Source organism: Rousettus aegyptiacus, unplaced genomic scaffold (genome assembly GCF_014176215.1).
Source record: "Rousettus aegyptiacus isolate mRouAeg1 unplaced genomic scaffold, mRouAeg1.p scaffold_m13_p_3, whole genome shotgun sequence".
NCBI lineage: Eukaryota > Metazoa > Chordata > Mammalia > Chiroptera > Pteropodidae > Rousettus > Rousettus aegyptiacus.
The window spans coordinates 105928020-105945211 of record NW_023416306.1 but is presented as its reverse complement, the minus strand read 5'-3'; the positions used below and the strand labels follow the sequence as shown (position 1 = coordinate 105945211).

Genomic DNA, 17192 nt, shown 5'->3' with positions numbered 1-17192 from the left:
TGAAGAAAAGAGACAGCTCCTCTGCTACTCATACTACTTTGCTCCACATCTTGCAAATTTCTAGGTCCCTGAGCTCTATAAATACCTATTCTCTTAAATCGTAAGCCCTTATAATGATAATCAGATCAGTTTAACACCGTGTTATGAGAAAGAAGAAATCTCAGAATCTCCTGAGTCCTGCAGGACAGCTAAAGACAAACACCTTAACAAACCACTTGGCACTAGAATTCTCCCATCCACCTCTTCCAAACCCCAATCTGGTTTTAACCTAACCAAGAGATGACCTGAAATCTGACAGCAGTCCATCAGGCCCTGTTTACCAGTTCAGATGAAATCTGGAGCCAGCCTGAAGATTTGGCTCCTCTGCTGAGCAAGCTTGAAGTACACTCAGAATCTCTGTGCTGAGCCATCCACCATAGCCCCCCAAGTCCCCATACTCCATTCCAGGTACCTAAAGGAGACCCAGACTTATAGGTTAGTCCTTCGACTGCCACTCCTGAGGCGAGAGGAAGCAGAAAGCCTCCAAACCGTGAGAGACCTGTCGTTGAGCCATATCTTCCTGGGAAAGGGGTTGGAAAATCTTCAAAGCAAAGAGATTGCATCCTGGCATATGTCACTGAGGTTTAGGGTCAGGAGATAAAATACAGGATGCCCACTATGTACCAAATATTGCATGGGACATAGTGTACAAAAGTTGCTGTTTGTCTAAATTCAACCTGTTTTTTATTTACAAAATCTGTCACTTTTAAATTATTAGAGAATGGAGGCTTGGTGGAGCTCCTGTGAGGGATTCAGTTGTTTCAGTACTATTCATCTCCCTCACTGTCCCCCAAATGTGTATCCAGGCCTACTGTCCTATTCTGTAAGACCGCAGAGACCTCTCCTCCTTCACTCTGGCACACCCACCCGCCCAGGTTCAAGGCCAGAGTCTGGGGGGAGGCGCGCTCCCAGCCCGGCGAGCTGGCCACGCCCCACTTTGTTATCCTACCCTCTTCGAGGTCAGCTGGTGCTGGCGTCAGGCGGAGGGATGGGCTGGCTCGGATCGACCCGGCAGGGCTTGTTTACTATGGCCGATGATCTGGAGCAGCAGTGAGTTAATCCTGTCTCTTTCTCTTTCTCTCTCTCTCTCTGGGCCATGATCCTGGGACTGTCTGTGGCTGAGGAACACTTTTAGACACCTTCCCGCCTTTCCTGTTTCAGGTCGGCCTCAGGGGAGGGGGTGAGGGCTGCGTTTGTTTGCTTTGCTTTTTCCAGAAGCAGTGGCAGAGCCGGGGGGAGCGATGGGAAATAAGTTTGCCTGCAGCTCAGCGACTCTCCACATTAGTCTTCCAGATCGCTCCTTGTTGTCCTCTAGCCGCTGTACTCTGGCATTAGATTTAGTGGGAATGTCTGCGATCCCCGGAAGCACGCTTGTGGGACGCGGATTCTGGGGTAGCAGCCAGGTCTGCTGGTCTGGATTTGCCCCAGGATGGCAGTTGGGGGTGTAGGAAAAGAAGAGAAGGTTCCATCGTTCTATAATTGGTCTAACTGGAGTAATGGCTTGCAAGTTTTCTTTAGTGCTCGCCCAACAAGACACTTTGCAGCTTGCGATTTTAGTTGATGATGTTTTTAATCATCATAACAATAGCCTTTATGATGTGGTCTCAAAATTAGAGCTTTTGGGACTTATCACTGCCTTAAAGCGTCAGGTTTGGGATGCCACCTGTAGGTGGTGTGACTAGCCATTCTCAGTGTGATAGGAGCCAGGCAAAGTTGCTTCCAGAAGAATGACTCAGCTCGCAACCAAGCCTTGCTTTCATCAGAACAGAGCCTTTCCTGGATCCTGTGTTCCCCCTTTTCAGAGCTGCACAACCGGCAGCCTTTATAACAATAGCTTCCTGTTCTTCAAGGAACTGCCCAGGGGATTGTCACTTTTTAAGATGACTTTTCCAAGAGAAAATGTACGGTAGCTACAACAACTTAGGAAGACACATGTTAGGTCTGGTTGAGATACAGGTAGTTAAGCTCTTTTTTTACAAATGAAGAAGCCAGTGCCCATAGAAGTTAGGAGACTTGCCCAAGATCACAGAGGTCCAAACAACACAGAACCCCTTCTGCCTCGCCCCCATCAAGATAAAAATGCTCTAAGGGGAAGAGACCACCCTAGCCAGGCTAAGTTTGTGGCTAAGTGGCTTCTCTGCACCTTGCCTCAGTATACACCACTCCCCACCCGCCCTCATATCCCCAATTGTATTGAGCAGATCTAGTATGCCAGGCACCATTTCCAGTGCTGTACCTGTAACATTTTTGGTGAAGAAGAGAGGCAAAATAAAGCTCCCCCAAATATCTGAGCAGCCCATGGTACTGTTCCATAGAACATTTCTCCTGAGTGCTGCTTTGGGCAAATACAATGCAATGCGGGGTCCAGATGCCGTGGTCTAACTTGTCACAGTCTCTATTATGTGAACAGTTTGTCTCTTAAGACTAGAAAAATTCTATGACCTTGGCAGTGTGCATATTTCGAGCTTACAAGGAATTCCAGTGGAGAATTAAAAGGGTTCGGAGTCTCTGTAGGATTGGATAGATTGAGATTGACAATTCTCATCTGGCTATAAAGTTGTTGATGTACCACTCTCTGCTGCAACTTAAGTATTTATTTCAAACCTCAGTTGTTGAGAGTTGTTACTTGCAAAACACTGGAAATGTTGACAGCTTATGATTTAGCTGGGGGGAAAAAAGTTTATTGGGAGTTTATCTAGTCCTAGGCATTATGTGTTTTAGGTGTTTTAGGTGCATTAACTCATTTAGTCTTTACAACAACCCTATGAGGTAGATACTATTATTACCTTCCTTTTAAAGATGAGGAAACTTTGACATAGAAAGACCAGAGTCACATTGCTGATAAATGGCAGTGACTTACCAGCTAGGATTAGAACTCTGGCCTTCTGGCCTTAGATTACATCTCCTTTCAGAAAACAGAGACCGGTGTGACCATGATTTTATATACTGTGAGTATTTATGTATGGCCTTGAAAAGCTGAGGCTGGAACATCCAGAGAAGAGGTATAGAGAAACCTGGATTTAGGATCTGGGTTTTAGTTCTGCTTTTTCTGACTAGCTGTATGACCTCTTTGGACATCAGTTTGCTCAAATATAAAATAGAGAGACTGGGCTAGGTGGTTCCCAGAGAACCAACCTAATCTAAAATTCTGTGCTTTAAATGATGTACCAGGATGCTCAGTGTATACTAAGGGGGCGAGGGAAGTAACGGTTCCCCTTATTCTCCCACAGAATGCCCCCATGTGACCATGCCAGTGTTCACACGCCCTTCCCATAGCTGGTGCTATCCATCCTATAATCCCCTTCACCCAGGTGGAGATCAAGAAAAGAGAAATATCATATGAGATGGATAAGAAATAATAAAAGTTCATTCATTGAGCATCTAATTTGTCTCAGGCATCTTACAAGTACCCTTACATATCTAGACCTTCAAAGACAGGTTATTTATCAAACCAAAGCCATTCTGCTCATAAATAGTAATACTGTGACTCAGATCCAAGATTTTTTTTTTTAATTCCAAAACTGGTACTGTCAGCTTCTACCCAGCAATGACTTAAAGTCCTCTAAGTATGAAGGAGAGAGCAGGATAGGTTCTTATCGGTTTTATTGCATGCCATGGGAGGTGACGACTATGTGAGCTTTCTCCTCATTTTATAATCTGGAAAACAAGGCCAGAGGCAACCTGTGTCCAGTCAGTGAATCACAGCAGATCTTGAACCCAGATTTCCCACCTCCTGCTCCCTGCCTATCCTATCTTGTTGCTTGAGGATTGCCTGAGAGCCCAGCTGGGCACTGGCAGCACTCTGTACTTTCAAGGGCTTGGAAGAGGGCACACACAAACCCCAGTGCCCTGCCAGGAAGAGAGATGGCAGGGGAATTTGTCCTACTCTAAAGGAGAAGGAGCATTTTGTCCCAGGGATAGCAAAAGATAACTGGAACATTAGGTAAAAATTGGCCATTTTCCCCCTTGTGATCTCGAACATTATGAAAACCAGTAACAAAGGGGATTATAAAGCTCCAATGAGATAATAAATGTGAAAATGCTTTGGAAACTATGAAGCGCTGTGCACATGATATTCTGAGTGTCTTTGAAACAAAGAGCATGTTGTTAATAGCCATTTACCGGAGAAGAGTAACAGTCTATCAGGCAGTGAGGGAATTACTGACTGCCATAGTGGGAGGTCTCCTGAGCCTGGGAAACACCCTGTACCCTGATAACTCTTTTGTAACTGTCAGTAAGGCTGAGGGCATCCATGTTTCCTTTCCATTGTTGCCAATGAGTGTGTTTCTGCGTCTCCTTGTCCCAGGCCTCAAGGCTGGCTGAGTAGCTGGCTGCCCGCTTGGCGCCCCACTTCGATGTCTCAGCTGAAGAACGTGGAAGCCAGGATCCTCCAATGTAAGTAGAAGGGATGGCTTGTGCCACCTCCCTCAGGAGGATACAGGATCTTCCCAGAGCTTGGTACACTGAGTCCACTGATTCCTGATTAACGATGCCTGGGGCGGGGTGGGGGGTGGGAGGAGGAGATGTCAGTGGTCTGAGAGGAGATTTGTACAGAGAACACCATATGCTATGATAATGGTTCCTTGATGTCTCCCTCCCTATGTACCGTGCCAGCTGCTGCCACATCCCACAACTTCACCTCCAGCTCTATACAAACTATTAGCACACAACACATCCAAATATACACATTCTCTCCTTCCCTTCTTCCTTCTCCCACTAGTTCTCTCTTTTTCCTCTCCCTCTCTCTTCTTCCAAACACCCAATCACTTCTTAGATTTACCACCTTCCTGCCCAAGGACCAGCAGCCCATAGTCTCTAATATTATTAATGCCCCACCACTTCTCTGGTTTGGGACAAGAGTTTGGGATTCCCAGAGACCAGCTCTCATGGACAGTGTTATACTGGTGCAGAGCATCCCATGAACACCTGCAGCCACTGGCTGAAACAAGACCCTTGGGCCACATCTCCCTGTATTTCTCTTGTGAGATTACCCGCGCTGTACCACTGCCTTAGCCATGGCTACCCTCTCACTTATGGACCTGATTAAGTGCAGTCAAAAAACAGTTACAGCTTCCAAGCTTTTGTCCAGGATCCAGGTAACTTTCCGTGGGCAGCTCTGTCATGTGACTGCCTTCAGGACAGCAAAACGAGCACTGCCCACTTTGGTCTGTCTCTAAGAGAAATATGCCCGTGGCTCAGTTCACATCCATCACCCCCTCCATCTGGCTCACCTCCAGTGAGAAGCTGCCCTCTCGAATACCCTCAGTAAGGGCATTTCTGTACATCTGTCAAGCCCCAGGCACGCAGGCACAAGAGCAATGGATGCAGGACCTCTGTGAGGTCAGTGGGGTCATTGCCACCTTGGGCCCCAAAAGGAGCCAGGCAGACAGCCTCAAGGCATAAAATGGCCCCTCTTATTACCTGCAGACTAGAAGCTCTACGAATTGTCAAAGTTGAACTCAGAGTATATGGGGAGAGGGTTATGAAAGGAAAGAAGTGAAGGAGGTCAAGAAGGGTTTGGGAATGGAAGGACAGAGCTGAAGAGTGGAAGTCCAGGCAAAATGATGATGCTATCAGAAAACAGACTCACTGCTCTGCCATGGATCCCCTTTCCCCAGGTCTCCAGAACAAGTTCCTGGCCCGATATGTGTCTCTCCCAAACCAGAACAAGATCTGGACAGTGACCGTGAGCCCTGAGCTCAGAGACCGCACCCCCTTGGTGATGGTGCATGGCTTCGGGGGTGGCGTGGGCCTCTGGATTCTCAACATGGATTCACTGAGTGCCCGCCGCACACTGCACACCTTCGACCTGCTTGGCTTCGGGCGAAGCTCAAGGCCAACATTTCCAAGGGATCCAGAGGGGGCCGAGAACGAGTTTGTGACTTCCATAGAGACATGGCGGGAGACCATGGGGATCCCCAGTATGATCCTCCTTGGGCACAGTTTGGGAGGATTCCTGGCCACTTCTTACTCTATCAAGTACCCTGAAAGGTGAGGAGGAGCCGCCCTCTTGATCATAACTAATTCCTTGCCGGGAACCTCCCGGTAGTAGTTTTCAATAGTTCTCTTGTTCCTGGGTGATTTAAGGGCTACAGTACCTCCAAATGAATGTGGCCTCTCCTTTGCCCTCCTTTAGAGTTAAACACCTTATTCTGGTGGACCCATGGGGCTTTCCCCTCCGACCAACGGACCCCAATGAGATCCGTGCACCCCCAACCTGGTTAAAAGCTGTGGCCTCTGTCCTCGGGCGTTCTAATCCACTGGCTGTTCTTCGAGTAGCTGGGCCCTGGGGTGAGTAGCCTACAGATAAAAAAAACTGTCTCCTCAAACCCTGGCCCGTCCCATTCTAGAAGCCCCACTGTGTCTGGACTCTCATCATTCCCCATCATCCCCAGATTGTTCTTAAAATGTGGTAATGGCCCTAGCATTGTTATTTAAAGCTTTCACTCTGGACCAGATCTCTTTGTCTGCAGTTTTGGAAGGTTCGTTTTTCCCTTCATCTGCATGGAAAAGGCTTTCCTACCAAGGGACAGGTGGAGCAAAACCACTCTGTATCTTGGCTTGATGTCCAGAGAAAGAGAGAGAAGGGCCATGACAGAAGAGGAAGGTGACTCTTCCCCTGCTGAATCCTTATGCTGCATGTGTGAATTTATGGCAGCCTGTTGGCGATTCAGCATGGTACCACCGCTGGCTCCCATCTCCGCAGCTGACCTAGCACATGCAGCAGGGAGATGTCAGAACCAGAGTCTCCAGCACAACCCACAGTGTCAGGCAAATCCCTCAAAACCATGCCCTACTTCAGTCACTCACATCTTCACCATTTAGCCGCTGTCAGCAGATTCTGCGGCTGAAGGGAGGGAGGGAGTTCAAGGGGAACCAGCCAGAGTAAGTGGAATTAGTAGGTCCCAGGCTTGTAACCTCACCCTACCAGCACCCTTTTTGTGGAGTTTTTACTCTGATAAAATGAAAAGCAGATTCCCTTTATGGAAAAGCTTGATGACCTTCTATCTTACACTAATGGCTTATGTATACATAGTAATGTTTAGTAGCCCATTATTATGAGTTGATTACTAATGGCTAAGTAAGAGTTGTCTCTTTAAGCCCTTCCTGAGAAACAGAATGCCTCTGATAGAGAAAAAATTAGCATTTGAATAGACAGTAGAAATTTAGGAAAAGCCCAACTCTCACCGCTCTCCACTCTCTGCTTTCCTGGACTTGCATCTGGCCAAGTTCATGCTTGGGCATCAGAGCTAGTGTGGGTGGGGCAGTTGGCTAGAAGCCATGGAAGAGGACCAGGGTCCAGGGGACCTGGCCGTGCCTCCCTCTCACCCCTTGCTTCTCATATGCACAGAGAAGACCTGAAGAGAAAAGAGAGAGAGATCAGAAGTTGACCATTAGGCTCAATTTTTACAGTCTGTTTTGGGTGCCCTACTGCATGTTCATGAACTATATAAAGAAGGGAACAGATTGCTCTAAAACTGCCCCGAGTCTGAGATGCCAGGGTTCAGTTTGCCTCTCCACGCGTATTCTGTTACAGGTCTGAACATGAGCAGGCTCTTGGGAGGTGGTCTAGTTTCATCCACTACCTTCAGAAGATTAAAGGCCATTAGGGTCTCAGGAAGAAGAGAACATAGCCCAGACTGTAAAAGGATAGTCTCTCAACCATGGACTCTTGTGGTGCTTGTGATCCTTGGAGAAAAAGATCATTGAGCTGAAAATAATCTGGTTCCTCAGTGACGTTAGACTGTTAAAAACTCTTCGGTAACCAACTGACTCTCATTTGTAGTCATCTGGAGCTTCCAGGAAGACTCGCACACTCTTTCTGCCACTACTATGTTAAATGTACATAACAAACAGACCCTTAGAAGAAATAATGTTTGGCGAAAGTTGTTAAACATTCCCCAAACTGCCCAGTCCATGGTTTTCTATCCCCTCCCAGGGCCTGGCCTCGTGCAGCGATTTCGACCAGACTTCAAGCGCAAATTTGCAGACTTCTTTGAAGATGATACTATATCGGAGTATATCTACCACTGCAATGCACAGAATCCCAGGTGAGGGCAGTTTCCAGAGCCAGCTCGAGGTAGACAGGTTTGGAGATAAAACTCCAGCTGCTGGAAAACTCCAGAACCGTCCCAGGATCATTCTGTGCTGTATTTCTTCTTCCACAAATCTTTCATTCACTTAGGGAAACAGAGGCATTAGCAGCCTTGATCATTTCCAGAGGCTTCCCCAGGGATAGGCACAAAGGGATGGAGAAGATAATAGAATAATTAAAATTGCTGCTGTCTCTAGAGGAGGATACTTACTCCTCCCTGGAGATAGGCAGTTAGCCTCACAGGCAAGAGTCTGGAAAGCCTTTCGAAAAGATCTTTTTTTTTTTTTAATAATTTTTTTAAAAAATGTGATGTAGCCATGGTATTTATAAAGGCAAAAAAAAAAAAAAAAAAAAAAAAAGGAAAGAAGGAAAGAAGTCTTCTGTCCCATATCTGTAACTCTCAAATTTCCTCATTATTTGCAGTCTGAGATATCACATGATGTGAGATATCACAGTCTGAGATATCGCTTCAGTGAAGCTCCTAACACATCTTACTTGGCACATACGTGACTGTAGAATATATAGTTCTGCAAATTGAATTGCCGATTGAGAGAGTATGCATTTTAAAATTTAACTATGTGTACCTGGAAATATTTTTATTGGAATAGGCATTTCTTCCAAATCTTTTGGAGATTTCAGGGTGTTCCCAGAATCTTGAGAAGCTCATATGTATGACTACTCACCCAGCAGGCCCCACAAAGCCTGCTGATCTGTAGTCTTGGCAGCTGACAGGCAGGGCAGAGCCAGGGAGGTAATCTTCCCCTCAGGCCGTGCCCTGTAAGTGGCTGATATCAGGAGGCTGCACTGGTGGCACCTCCTCTGTGGTGGCCTCACCCCAACCTGTTGGGAGGCATCTCAGGAGCCAAGGTCACTGAGAGCAGCAATACTGTCCTACCTCATTCCAGCCCTGTCCGGGTCACCCGTTGTGAGCCAACACTGTGAAGAAGAGGGAGCCTTGCATTCCAGCAGTACTGCCTGAGCATTAGCCTCAAACCCCGATAGCTTTCAGGCAGCGTGGGAACCGTCTATCCATCCAACATTCCTCATGAGCTCAGCTAATTGAAGGGCCCTGTTTAGGCAGCACTGTAGAAACTCAGCTCAACCATCAGCTAGCCCCCTGCTTCCAGCTCTCAATCCCCCTTTCAGCCCCCACTGGGCTAGGTGCCAGCACTTGAGGCCCCACAGGCCGAAGCCCTTGCTTCGGAACATATCCCAGTCCCAGACCTAACTGTTTAATGAATGGCCTCCCAGTCTAAGCCACAGAATATGTAATCACAGATGCATTCCTGTTTTGGAGGAAGTGGTGATGACATCAGTGATAACCAGTCCCCATCACTCCATTTTATGACCCCCTGAGGGTTTTCGAGCTGTAACCCTGACAAGCTCAAGGTAACTTACCATTCCCTTGGAAAACGTGAAATTTGGCCAAGGACACATTCGTTTCACCTAAACATGGCAGCTTTGTACATATTTTCATCTTCCTCACAGTGACCTAATGAGGTGGTATAAATTCTCTCCAATTTGTAGATGAGAAAATTAAGATGTGTTCTGGTTACATGACTTGCTGAGAGAGTATAGCCAAGATTTGAAGTCATGTCTTGCTGACTCCAGAGTCCCTGATTTTCCCAGTACGCTGCAATGTCTTAAGGAAGAACTTTCTGGTGGCCTGTGTGGGACTCAGGCTCCCCTCATCCCAGGGATGGAAAGGAAACCAGGGATAATAACCTGAACAGGCTGAACCTGGTAGGAGGCACTTCCTCCCCTGCCTCACACAAAAGCTACAGACCAGCCCAGAAAGCCACGTCAGTCCCAGCCTTGCAGACCCCTCATAATAATGGTTCAGTTAGCTCTATTTAAGGAAATGACCAGAAAGTACCGTCAATTCGATTGGCAGTCATTGCTTCTCACCTAGCAAAAACCGCTGCTCCTACCAGGTCCTCGCAAGACTGATGATTCATCTCAGAGTCTCCTCAGGAAACACTTTGTCCTGCCGTAGTACTCGTTCTTCAGCATCCGCCTCAGATGAACTCTTTGACCTCCCTCCACCTCCAGCAGGCTAAGTTCCTCGTCTGTGTCTTCTTGACACCCCACCAACCTTTCATAATTCTTGGGAAATTTAAAGTTAAATAATTAATCGTATAATTCATTGTTTAATGACTCAAGCGTGAGCTCTAGGAGGGCAGGTCCCACATCTGTCTTGTTCGTACATCCCCTCACTCTGCTCAGGGTGTGACACATAAATATTTGTTAAATAATATTAACCCATTGCATCTTTGGGCCACTCTCAGTGCCTTGGGGGTTTTTATAAGTGTGTCCCTCTAACTCGGTTCTGCGATAGGAGGCCTCTGGAGATCAGTCCTGTCTCCTGATCTTACCAATATTTAATGAGTCTCAAACCCAGCGTTTGAGAGGAATACCAAGATGATGAAGGTACTGCCCCAGCCTCTGAAGAGACCAACAAATCTCTCTCTCTCTCTTTTTTTTTAATGCTGCAGCGTTTATTCTACTAATTACCTCGCACTGTTTTGCTTCTTAGTGGTGAGACGGCCTTCAAAGCCATGATGGAGTCCTTCGGCTGGGCCCGGCGCCCCATGTTAGAGCGAATTCACTTGATTAGAAAAGACGTGCCCATCACTATGATCTATGGGGCCAACACCTGGATAGATACCAGCACGGGAGAAAAGGTGAAGCTGCAGAGGCCAGATTCCTATGTCCGAGACATGGTACGTTTGCCGCCCAAGGGGCAGGGTTGATGTGAAAAGGCTGTGCATTGAATGCCAGCCTATGTTGCTTCACTCTCGGAGTAGAGAAGGTGAAGGAAGAATCAGTGGAGAGAAGGAAGGATGGACAGATTGAGATGGGGCAATGGATTTGAAAGGGTTGGCTCTCTGCCATTTCATGATCAGGGGCCTCTCACTTCTGCGTAGCCCGATTCAGCTAAAAGGCAGGTTCTTGTCCAGTAGCCAGGCACGGACATCGCGCTGCCACTCCAGCCCCGCTGTAATTCCCACTCGAAACCAGAGCTGTGAACAGTGGAGTGAGTAGTAGCGGCTGCCATGACACCTTCCCAACACACTCCTACCTTCCCATTTTTTCTTACCCGCCTCCATCCTTGTTTGCTAAGGAGTGTGCTTAATTAGGCTGGGTGCCCAGTGGGCCCTAGTTTATAGGACCTGTGGGTGAAATGAGCAGATCGGTCGGTGGTGGGGCTAGCATGGAAGGCCACGGGAGAAGGAGAATGGGATACCTAGAGTCATTGGCTCCCGCAGGAAAGCCCCAAGGTCCAGGGAGAAAAGCGGACCATTGTTTCTGATCCGTGCAGATGGGCGATGGACAAGCAGGTCTAAAGGACAAGAAATGATTTAATAACTTTCCAGTGCCCAAAGTAAAGGGCTGTCCCACCCTGATGGGTTCCTCTCTCCGCAGGAGATTGAGGGTGCTTCACACCACGTCTACGCAGATCAGCCACACATCTTCAATGCTATGGTGGAAGAGATCTGTGACTCGGTTGATTGAGCTACTCTCCTTAGAGGAAGAGGAGAAAGCCAGAGAGTCGCTCTCGCCTCCCTGTCTGCTTACTCACCCTTCTGTCCTTTCCTCACCAACTAACGTGCCAGCCAGGCAGAGTCTTGGGCTATCCTCACAGCACAAACACAGTAAAGAGCACTCCTGACCCCATATGAAGGGCCGGAGGCAGAAGCCACAAAAGGCCTTGAGCTCTCCACCCCGGAGAAGAACATAAAGGGTTGCTTAGTAGCACCCCATTCTCTCCATGCCAAGCGTTACCCAGATAGTGGTTATAGAGGGCCTGCACCAAGCCACATTGCACCGAGCCAAAGGGAGGGGGGCCTCTCTTCCCCTGGACAAAGGAGAGGCTCCCACAACCTTTCCCGGCTCTGGAATGTGTATTAGAAGGTTCTACACAAGAGCATTGTCCTCTTTTATCAGCCCTTGGCCCCATCCCATGCCACCATTCGGGGACTGGTTGGGACCAGTTCCCACTTAACTACCGAGAGCAAGTCCTGGAGCTCCCATGTTCTGCAGAGTCCATCCCATGACCAGAGATGTCATATCCAAAGCCCTCATTAATGGATCAGGAACAGGCTAAGGCAGGTCATAGCTGGCCCATGGTGGTATAGCTCTTTTCCAAGAAAGCATAGATTAGAACCCAGGTCTGCTGATACCCAGTGCTCACTGCAGACTCCGTTTGCTAAGGTTCAAGACAGGCACCATTGCCGTGGGGTAACGGGCCAAGGATAAGCCCATCTCTGCCCTGCATTCCAGCCCCTTTGCGTGGGGGCGCTGTTGTCCTGCCCTGTCTCTCAGTCCTGGCTGCCTAAGCTGGGAACATTCAAGTGCTTCCTTCTCTGCCCCTTATTTCCAACAGGGAGGCCCCAAGGGCCTCCCTCTGTGCCTTGGGCCCTGAAGCCCCACCTGTAGTATAGAGCAAAGATGGCCCCTAGTGGAGAGAGCAGGGAAAGGCCCTTCAACTCAGGACCGTGTCTGGATTCCTGTGCCCTGCAAGGTTTTTATACTTGCCCCCAGAGCTGAGGCCCTCTGGAGCCCCTGCCCATGGTCCAGTTTTCTGTTCTCATCAGTCACAGGACGGTTCTCACTGCCTGGCCCTCCATCCCTGCCATCTGTCACCCTTTCCCAGGGTCTGGTTCCAGGCGCTGCTGTGAGGTTCTGGGCAGTAGGCTGGGCCTGGCCCCAGAACCAGGGCAGTGCCTACCTGCTCCTTCACTTTTGTAAAGCCACCTTTCACCAGAATAATATTAACTCCTGGTGCTTTGTACTACTGGTCCAGCTACCTTGGGCTCCTTTTCTACATTAATAAAGAAATGAGTAAAAGCTGTTGGCAGTGATGCTGCTTCATGTTGCTCCGACAAGAGAGCTGGGGTGGTGCTGAACAGCCCCTGTGATGCCTGAGTTAGAGAAGGAGGCCTGAGAGGTACCAGCTTACACGCCTTTCCCTCTTCCCTTTAGCACAGCCCTCACCCTCTAGATCGCTATTGGCACAGGCCATCTCAGCCAAGCCCCTCAGAGAGTAAATGGAGAGTGTGGACAGGCCAAACCCTGATTCACAGAGGAGGAATAGGCAGAGCTGCGTGCTCCCCGCTGCTCAGTAAATTGCCATCTTCCGAAGTTCACTCCACACGAGCCTTCACCCGGACGGACTGTGCCTCACAGCCTGTTCTCCTGACTCCTACTCATTCCCTCAGATAGTCAGCCTGTCTCTGACCTCCCAGGCTGGACTCGACGCCCCTCTTCTGTTTCTCCACAGCGTACTCAATGGCCCCTTTTGTAAAACTCAAACAGGTAGTCACTCGTTTCATGTCCATCTTTCCTTCCTAGATCATAAGCTACTTTAGGACACAGGGCACATCTGGCACATGCCTAGTTCATGTTCAATAAATGTTTTCATTGAGCCAGAAAAGTGAGATATGCTAAGCGTTCAAAAAAAAATGTTCAAATCATTACCAATGATGCCCACTGTGTGCTGCTGGCTGGCTCCAGCGAGGCTCAGAATTCCATAGCTCGAAGGGGCACATAATACTACCTGCCTCATGATGAAAGAATGGACAGTCAAATGAATGGAACTCCTGGCTGCAATTACAAAAGTCTGATCCATTCCAAGACCCCTGTGCTTTCTCTGTGACTGAAGATTGCCTAATTGCCAACTCAGCCGTCTGGAAGAGAGGGAGGTATTTAGAGCTTATGGCATGCCGAGAACTAAGGTTACAATAGGGAAGAAACTTGGTCCTTGCCTTTAAGGGAAATTACATTCTACATGGAGAGGCACACTTCCTCAAATCATTATGTAAATCAATATAAAATTGCAACTGAGAGGTCGAGAAGGCCTGCCTCAGAAGTAATGACAGCTGAGCCCGCAGGAAGTGCGAGTGGAGGAGGGGAAGGAGTATCTGGAGAGCACGTGGTGTGCCAAGGCCTGTGAGCAGGAACCATGGCTGCGACACGAGGCTGGGGAGGTGGATGGGCACGCGCCCATGTACGCCCTCCGGCCATGAAGAGAATGTTGTGGTGCTCATCCTAAAATCAATGGAAAAAAAAAATAACGAGTGGTGTCAGGGTAGAGTGGGACACGTGACAGAATCTGATTTGACCACTCTGGAAGCTCTGTGGAGTACAGGTGGGAGGGGCTTGAGTCCCTGCAGGGGAACTTTGAGGTGACTGCAGTGTTCCAGGCCAGAGATGCTGGCACCTGTGACTTGGCCAGTGGCTAGTGGACACACAGATGAGAAAGATGCAAGAAATGTTAAGAAGGTAAAATCCAAAGAACTTGTCAGCACTGAATGACACTACCACCCCCCTGGAGAATGGGCCAAGTGAGGCAATAGTGACCAAACCTGCTCATATAACACAACCTGGGGTATTTTTTTAAATATAGTTTCTTGGGCTATATTCCCCAGAATTTGATTCAGTAAATCTGAATAGAGTCTGACCATGGCATCTTCATTTAAACACAATCCCTAGGAGATTCTCATGCCCCACTGTGCAAGTACTGGTCTAAGCTACCTGGGTCTCTGATTCTTGACCCAGAAGGCCCACATGAAGAAGTAGAGTCTTTGGCCATGATGGTCTGATTTTCCCAAACCCACCACAATGCAAACACTCCTCAGGAGCAGATGCAAGAAGAATCTGAGAAAGGTCACCCAGAGTGCCCTATTTATACAACCAGACGCGTGTGTGCGCACGTGCGTGCACACACACACACACACACACACACACACACACCCCATCTGACTGGGCCATTGCTAACATTCCCACGGCTGGGACTAAGAAATATGAACTATGAGCATACCACCCAATCAGCGCCTTTCCTTATATGTTCTTGCCGCATCCAGCAAGTGGTAAATCCTGCCACGTCCAGCACGGCCCTGGAAAATAAACCTGAGTGGGAACAGCAGGAGATGAGAAAAGAAAGAAGGCAGAAAGCGGGGATCAGGAGGTCCGCTGCCCACTGATGATAGACAACGGCCCAGTTTATTTTTTGCAAGCTGCTTTTATACAGAAACATACAATTGCTGACTTCTGCAGTTTCATAGCAACATTGTTTCTTCCACTTTCTCCAAGACCACATTTTCTTATGGCACTTCAGCCTTTCTATCTGCCGGTGGCCTTATTTATACTATCTTGTTCTCAGGAGGAATTTGTGGAGGCGAAGTAAGCCTTGGTTGCCTTCGCAGTCTGCAAGGACCTGGTCAGCGTACAAACCGCTCTCCACATGTTCTAAGAATTTATGCAATAAACGAGCTCTTCAAAGGACTAGTAGTTTACAGGGAGAGATTCCACAAATAGACATGAAAGACTGACTAACCCAAGACCAGGGGAGACTTTCCCTGTTCAGTAGATAACAGAAAATGTGGTAAATTTAACTTCCTCCTTGGGATAGACACCAAAATATATGTACTAAAAATTCAGTCTGGTGTCATTGCCCAAAAGATGAGGAAATCTTGACGAATACATCTCTCTACTCTCATATCTAAGCCCACAACTACCATTTATGACCAGCTAGAAAATAATCCAATTGGCTGATAACAAACACCTTGTCCAATGAAAGGTGCAAAACATCTCTCTTCTTATAATGTGACCTTTCGATTCATACAAAGTCCTCCTTGGATAAGATCTGGGCTCCTTCTCTAGACTCCTTCTCTTTTCTCCCCTTCCCCAGGGTTCTGGTCTGTCTTGCAGAAGCAAGTGAGACACTTCAGATTTTTGAGGGTCAAGCCCCGTCCAGATGAAATAGCTCAAAATAAAACATCTCTTCACTTGCTAATATTGACTTTTTTATATAGCATAAGTTCAGCACTACTATGCAAGGAAAGTCTTTGTCTTATTCTACTAAGTAACCATTCTTCACTTAGGATTGAGGAGGAAAAGACAATTGCAGCCTAACACTTTTTCGAGAATAACACATTCTTAGACAGAATACTAAGGGAGTTCATTGTCGCTAACAGGTACACAGAGCCCTCCCTCCAACCTGGGAAAATAAGACCCCATTCTCTGGTTGATGGCTCCATAAAATGCTAGAAGGAGCACTCTGCAAACCCAGCCTTGCTAACATGCAGACAGACAAAAAAATTTTAAGATTGACAATATCTGGTAACATCAATGAGGAAAAAGATGGGCATTTCATACAATGTTGGTGAGAGAGGAAATTGTTACCACATTTTTGTAAAAGATTTGGCAGAATCTACCAAACTAATCTACTGAAATTCCTTCTATTGAAATGGACATACACTATAAGCCACAAGTCCTAATAGTAGGAATTTATGCCAATAAATTTTAGCACCGTTAACAGAATACTAGAAACTTGTGTCCATTGGTTATAAAAGGAACATCTAAAAGTAAATTATGTAGTTGAATAGGTATTGACATAAAAAGATATTTTAAAATACCAAGATGTAGATAATTCCTATAACACCATTCCATTTTTGTAAAATAAAAAGTATGTGTGCGAACAAACATGCATATTTCTATAAACATGATGTTTGCTGCTAAAGAGGGAAATTGGCTGATAGGGCTCTCACATTTTACTTTGTACACTTCTGCACAGGCTGACATTTTACAATAAAATTTTATTTTTGTAAATAAACTTGAAAATTAAAAACAAAAAAGCTCTCCAAGTCAAAGTGATCCTAATTTCGATTCACCTCCATAATGTCAGTTTCAGCAGTGAGTTAGTTCCCTGTGGCTTTGAAATGTGTATAAATCTTTTAAAATGCCAAAGAGGCCTCTGGCTAGCTTTGTGACACACAGGATGTCTTTCTTAAGAACCTGGGAACCATCTCTTTAAAGTGTAATTATCAAGGAAGGTAGCTCCTCTATTGCTCAGTCTCTGCAGAAGGGTAGGAACCTAATTTCAGTGGACTGCTCACTCCTGTCCTAAAGATATGAGTTTATTTTCTCTTAGAGAAAGCCAATTAGCTAAGATGGTAACCCCAATTACCAAGGGAATTTAGGATGTGTGACAAATGGTGTTGTCAAGTCCTCTTACTTGAGGACTAGCTGTTTAGTCTTGACAAAATGTATGTAA

General features: G+C 47.1%; 1 protein-coding gene across 2 annotated transcripts; it reads left to right on the top strand.

The window, feature by feature from the left end:
• Window positions 1–1003: 1003 nt before the first annotated feature.
• On the top strand, window positions 1004–12989 carry ABHD4 (abhydrolase domain containing 4, N-acyl phospholipase B). 2 transcript variants are annotated; one of them, XM_016132709.2, is made up of 7 exons: window positions 1004–1089; window positions 4346–4434; window positions 5658–6030; window positions 6176–6330; window positions 7979–8090; window positions 10671–10857; window positions 11561–12989. In XM_016132709.2, exons 1-7 carry the CDS (start codon window positions 1028–1030, stop codon window positions 11648–11650), a joined length of 1068 nt encoding a protein of 355 aa, XP_015988195.1. In that variant the 5' UTR covers window positions 1004–1027; the 3' UTR covers window positions 11651–12989. The 2 variants fall into 2 exon arrangements, with proteins under 2 accessions (XP_015988195.1, XP_015988197.1); XM_016132711.2 differs by lacking the exon at window positions 1004–1089 and adding an exon at window positions 1101–1200.
• Window positions 12990–17192: the final 4203 nt, after the last annotated feature.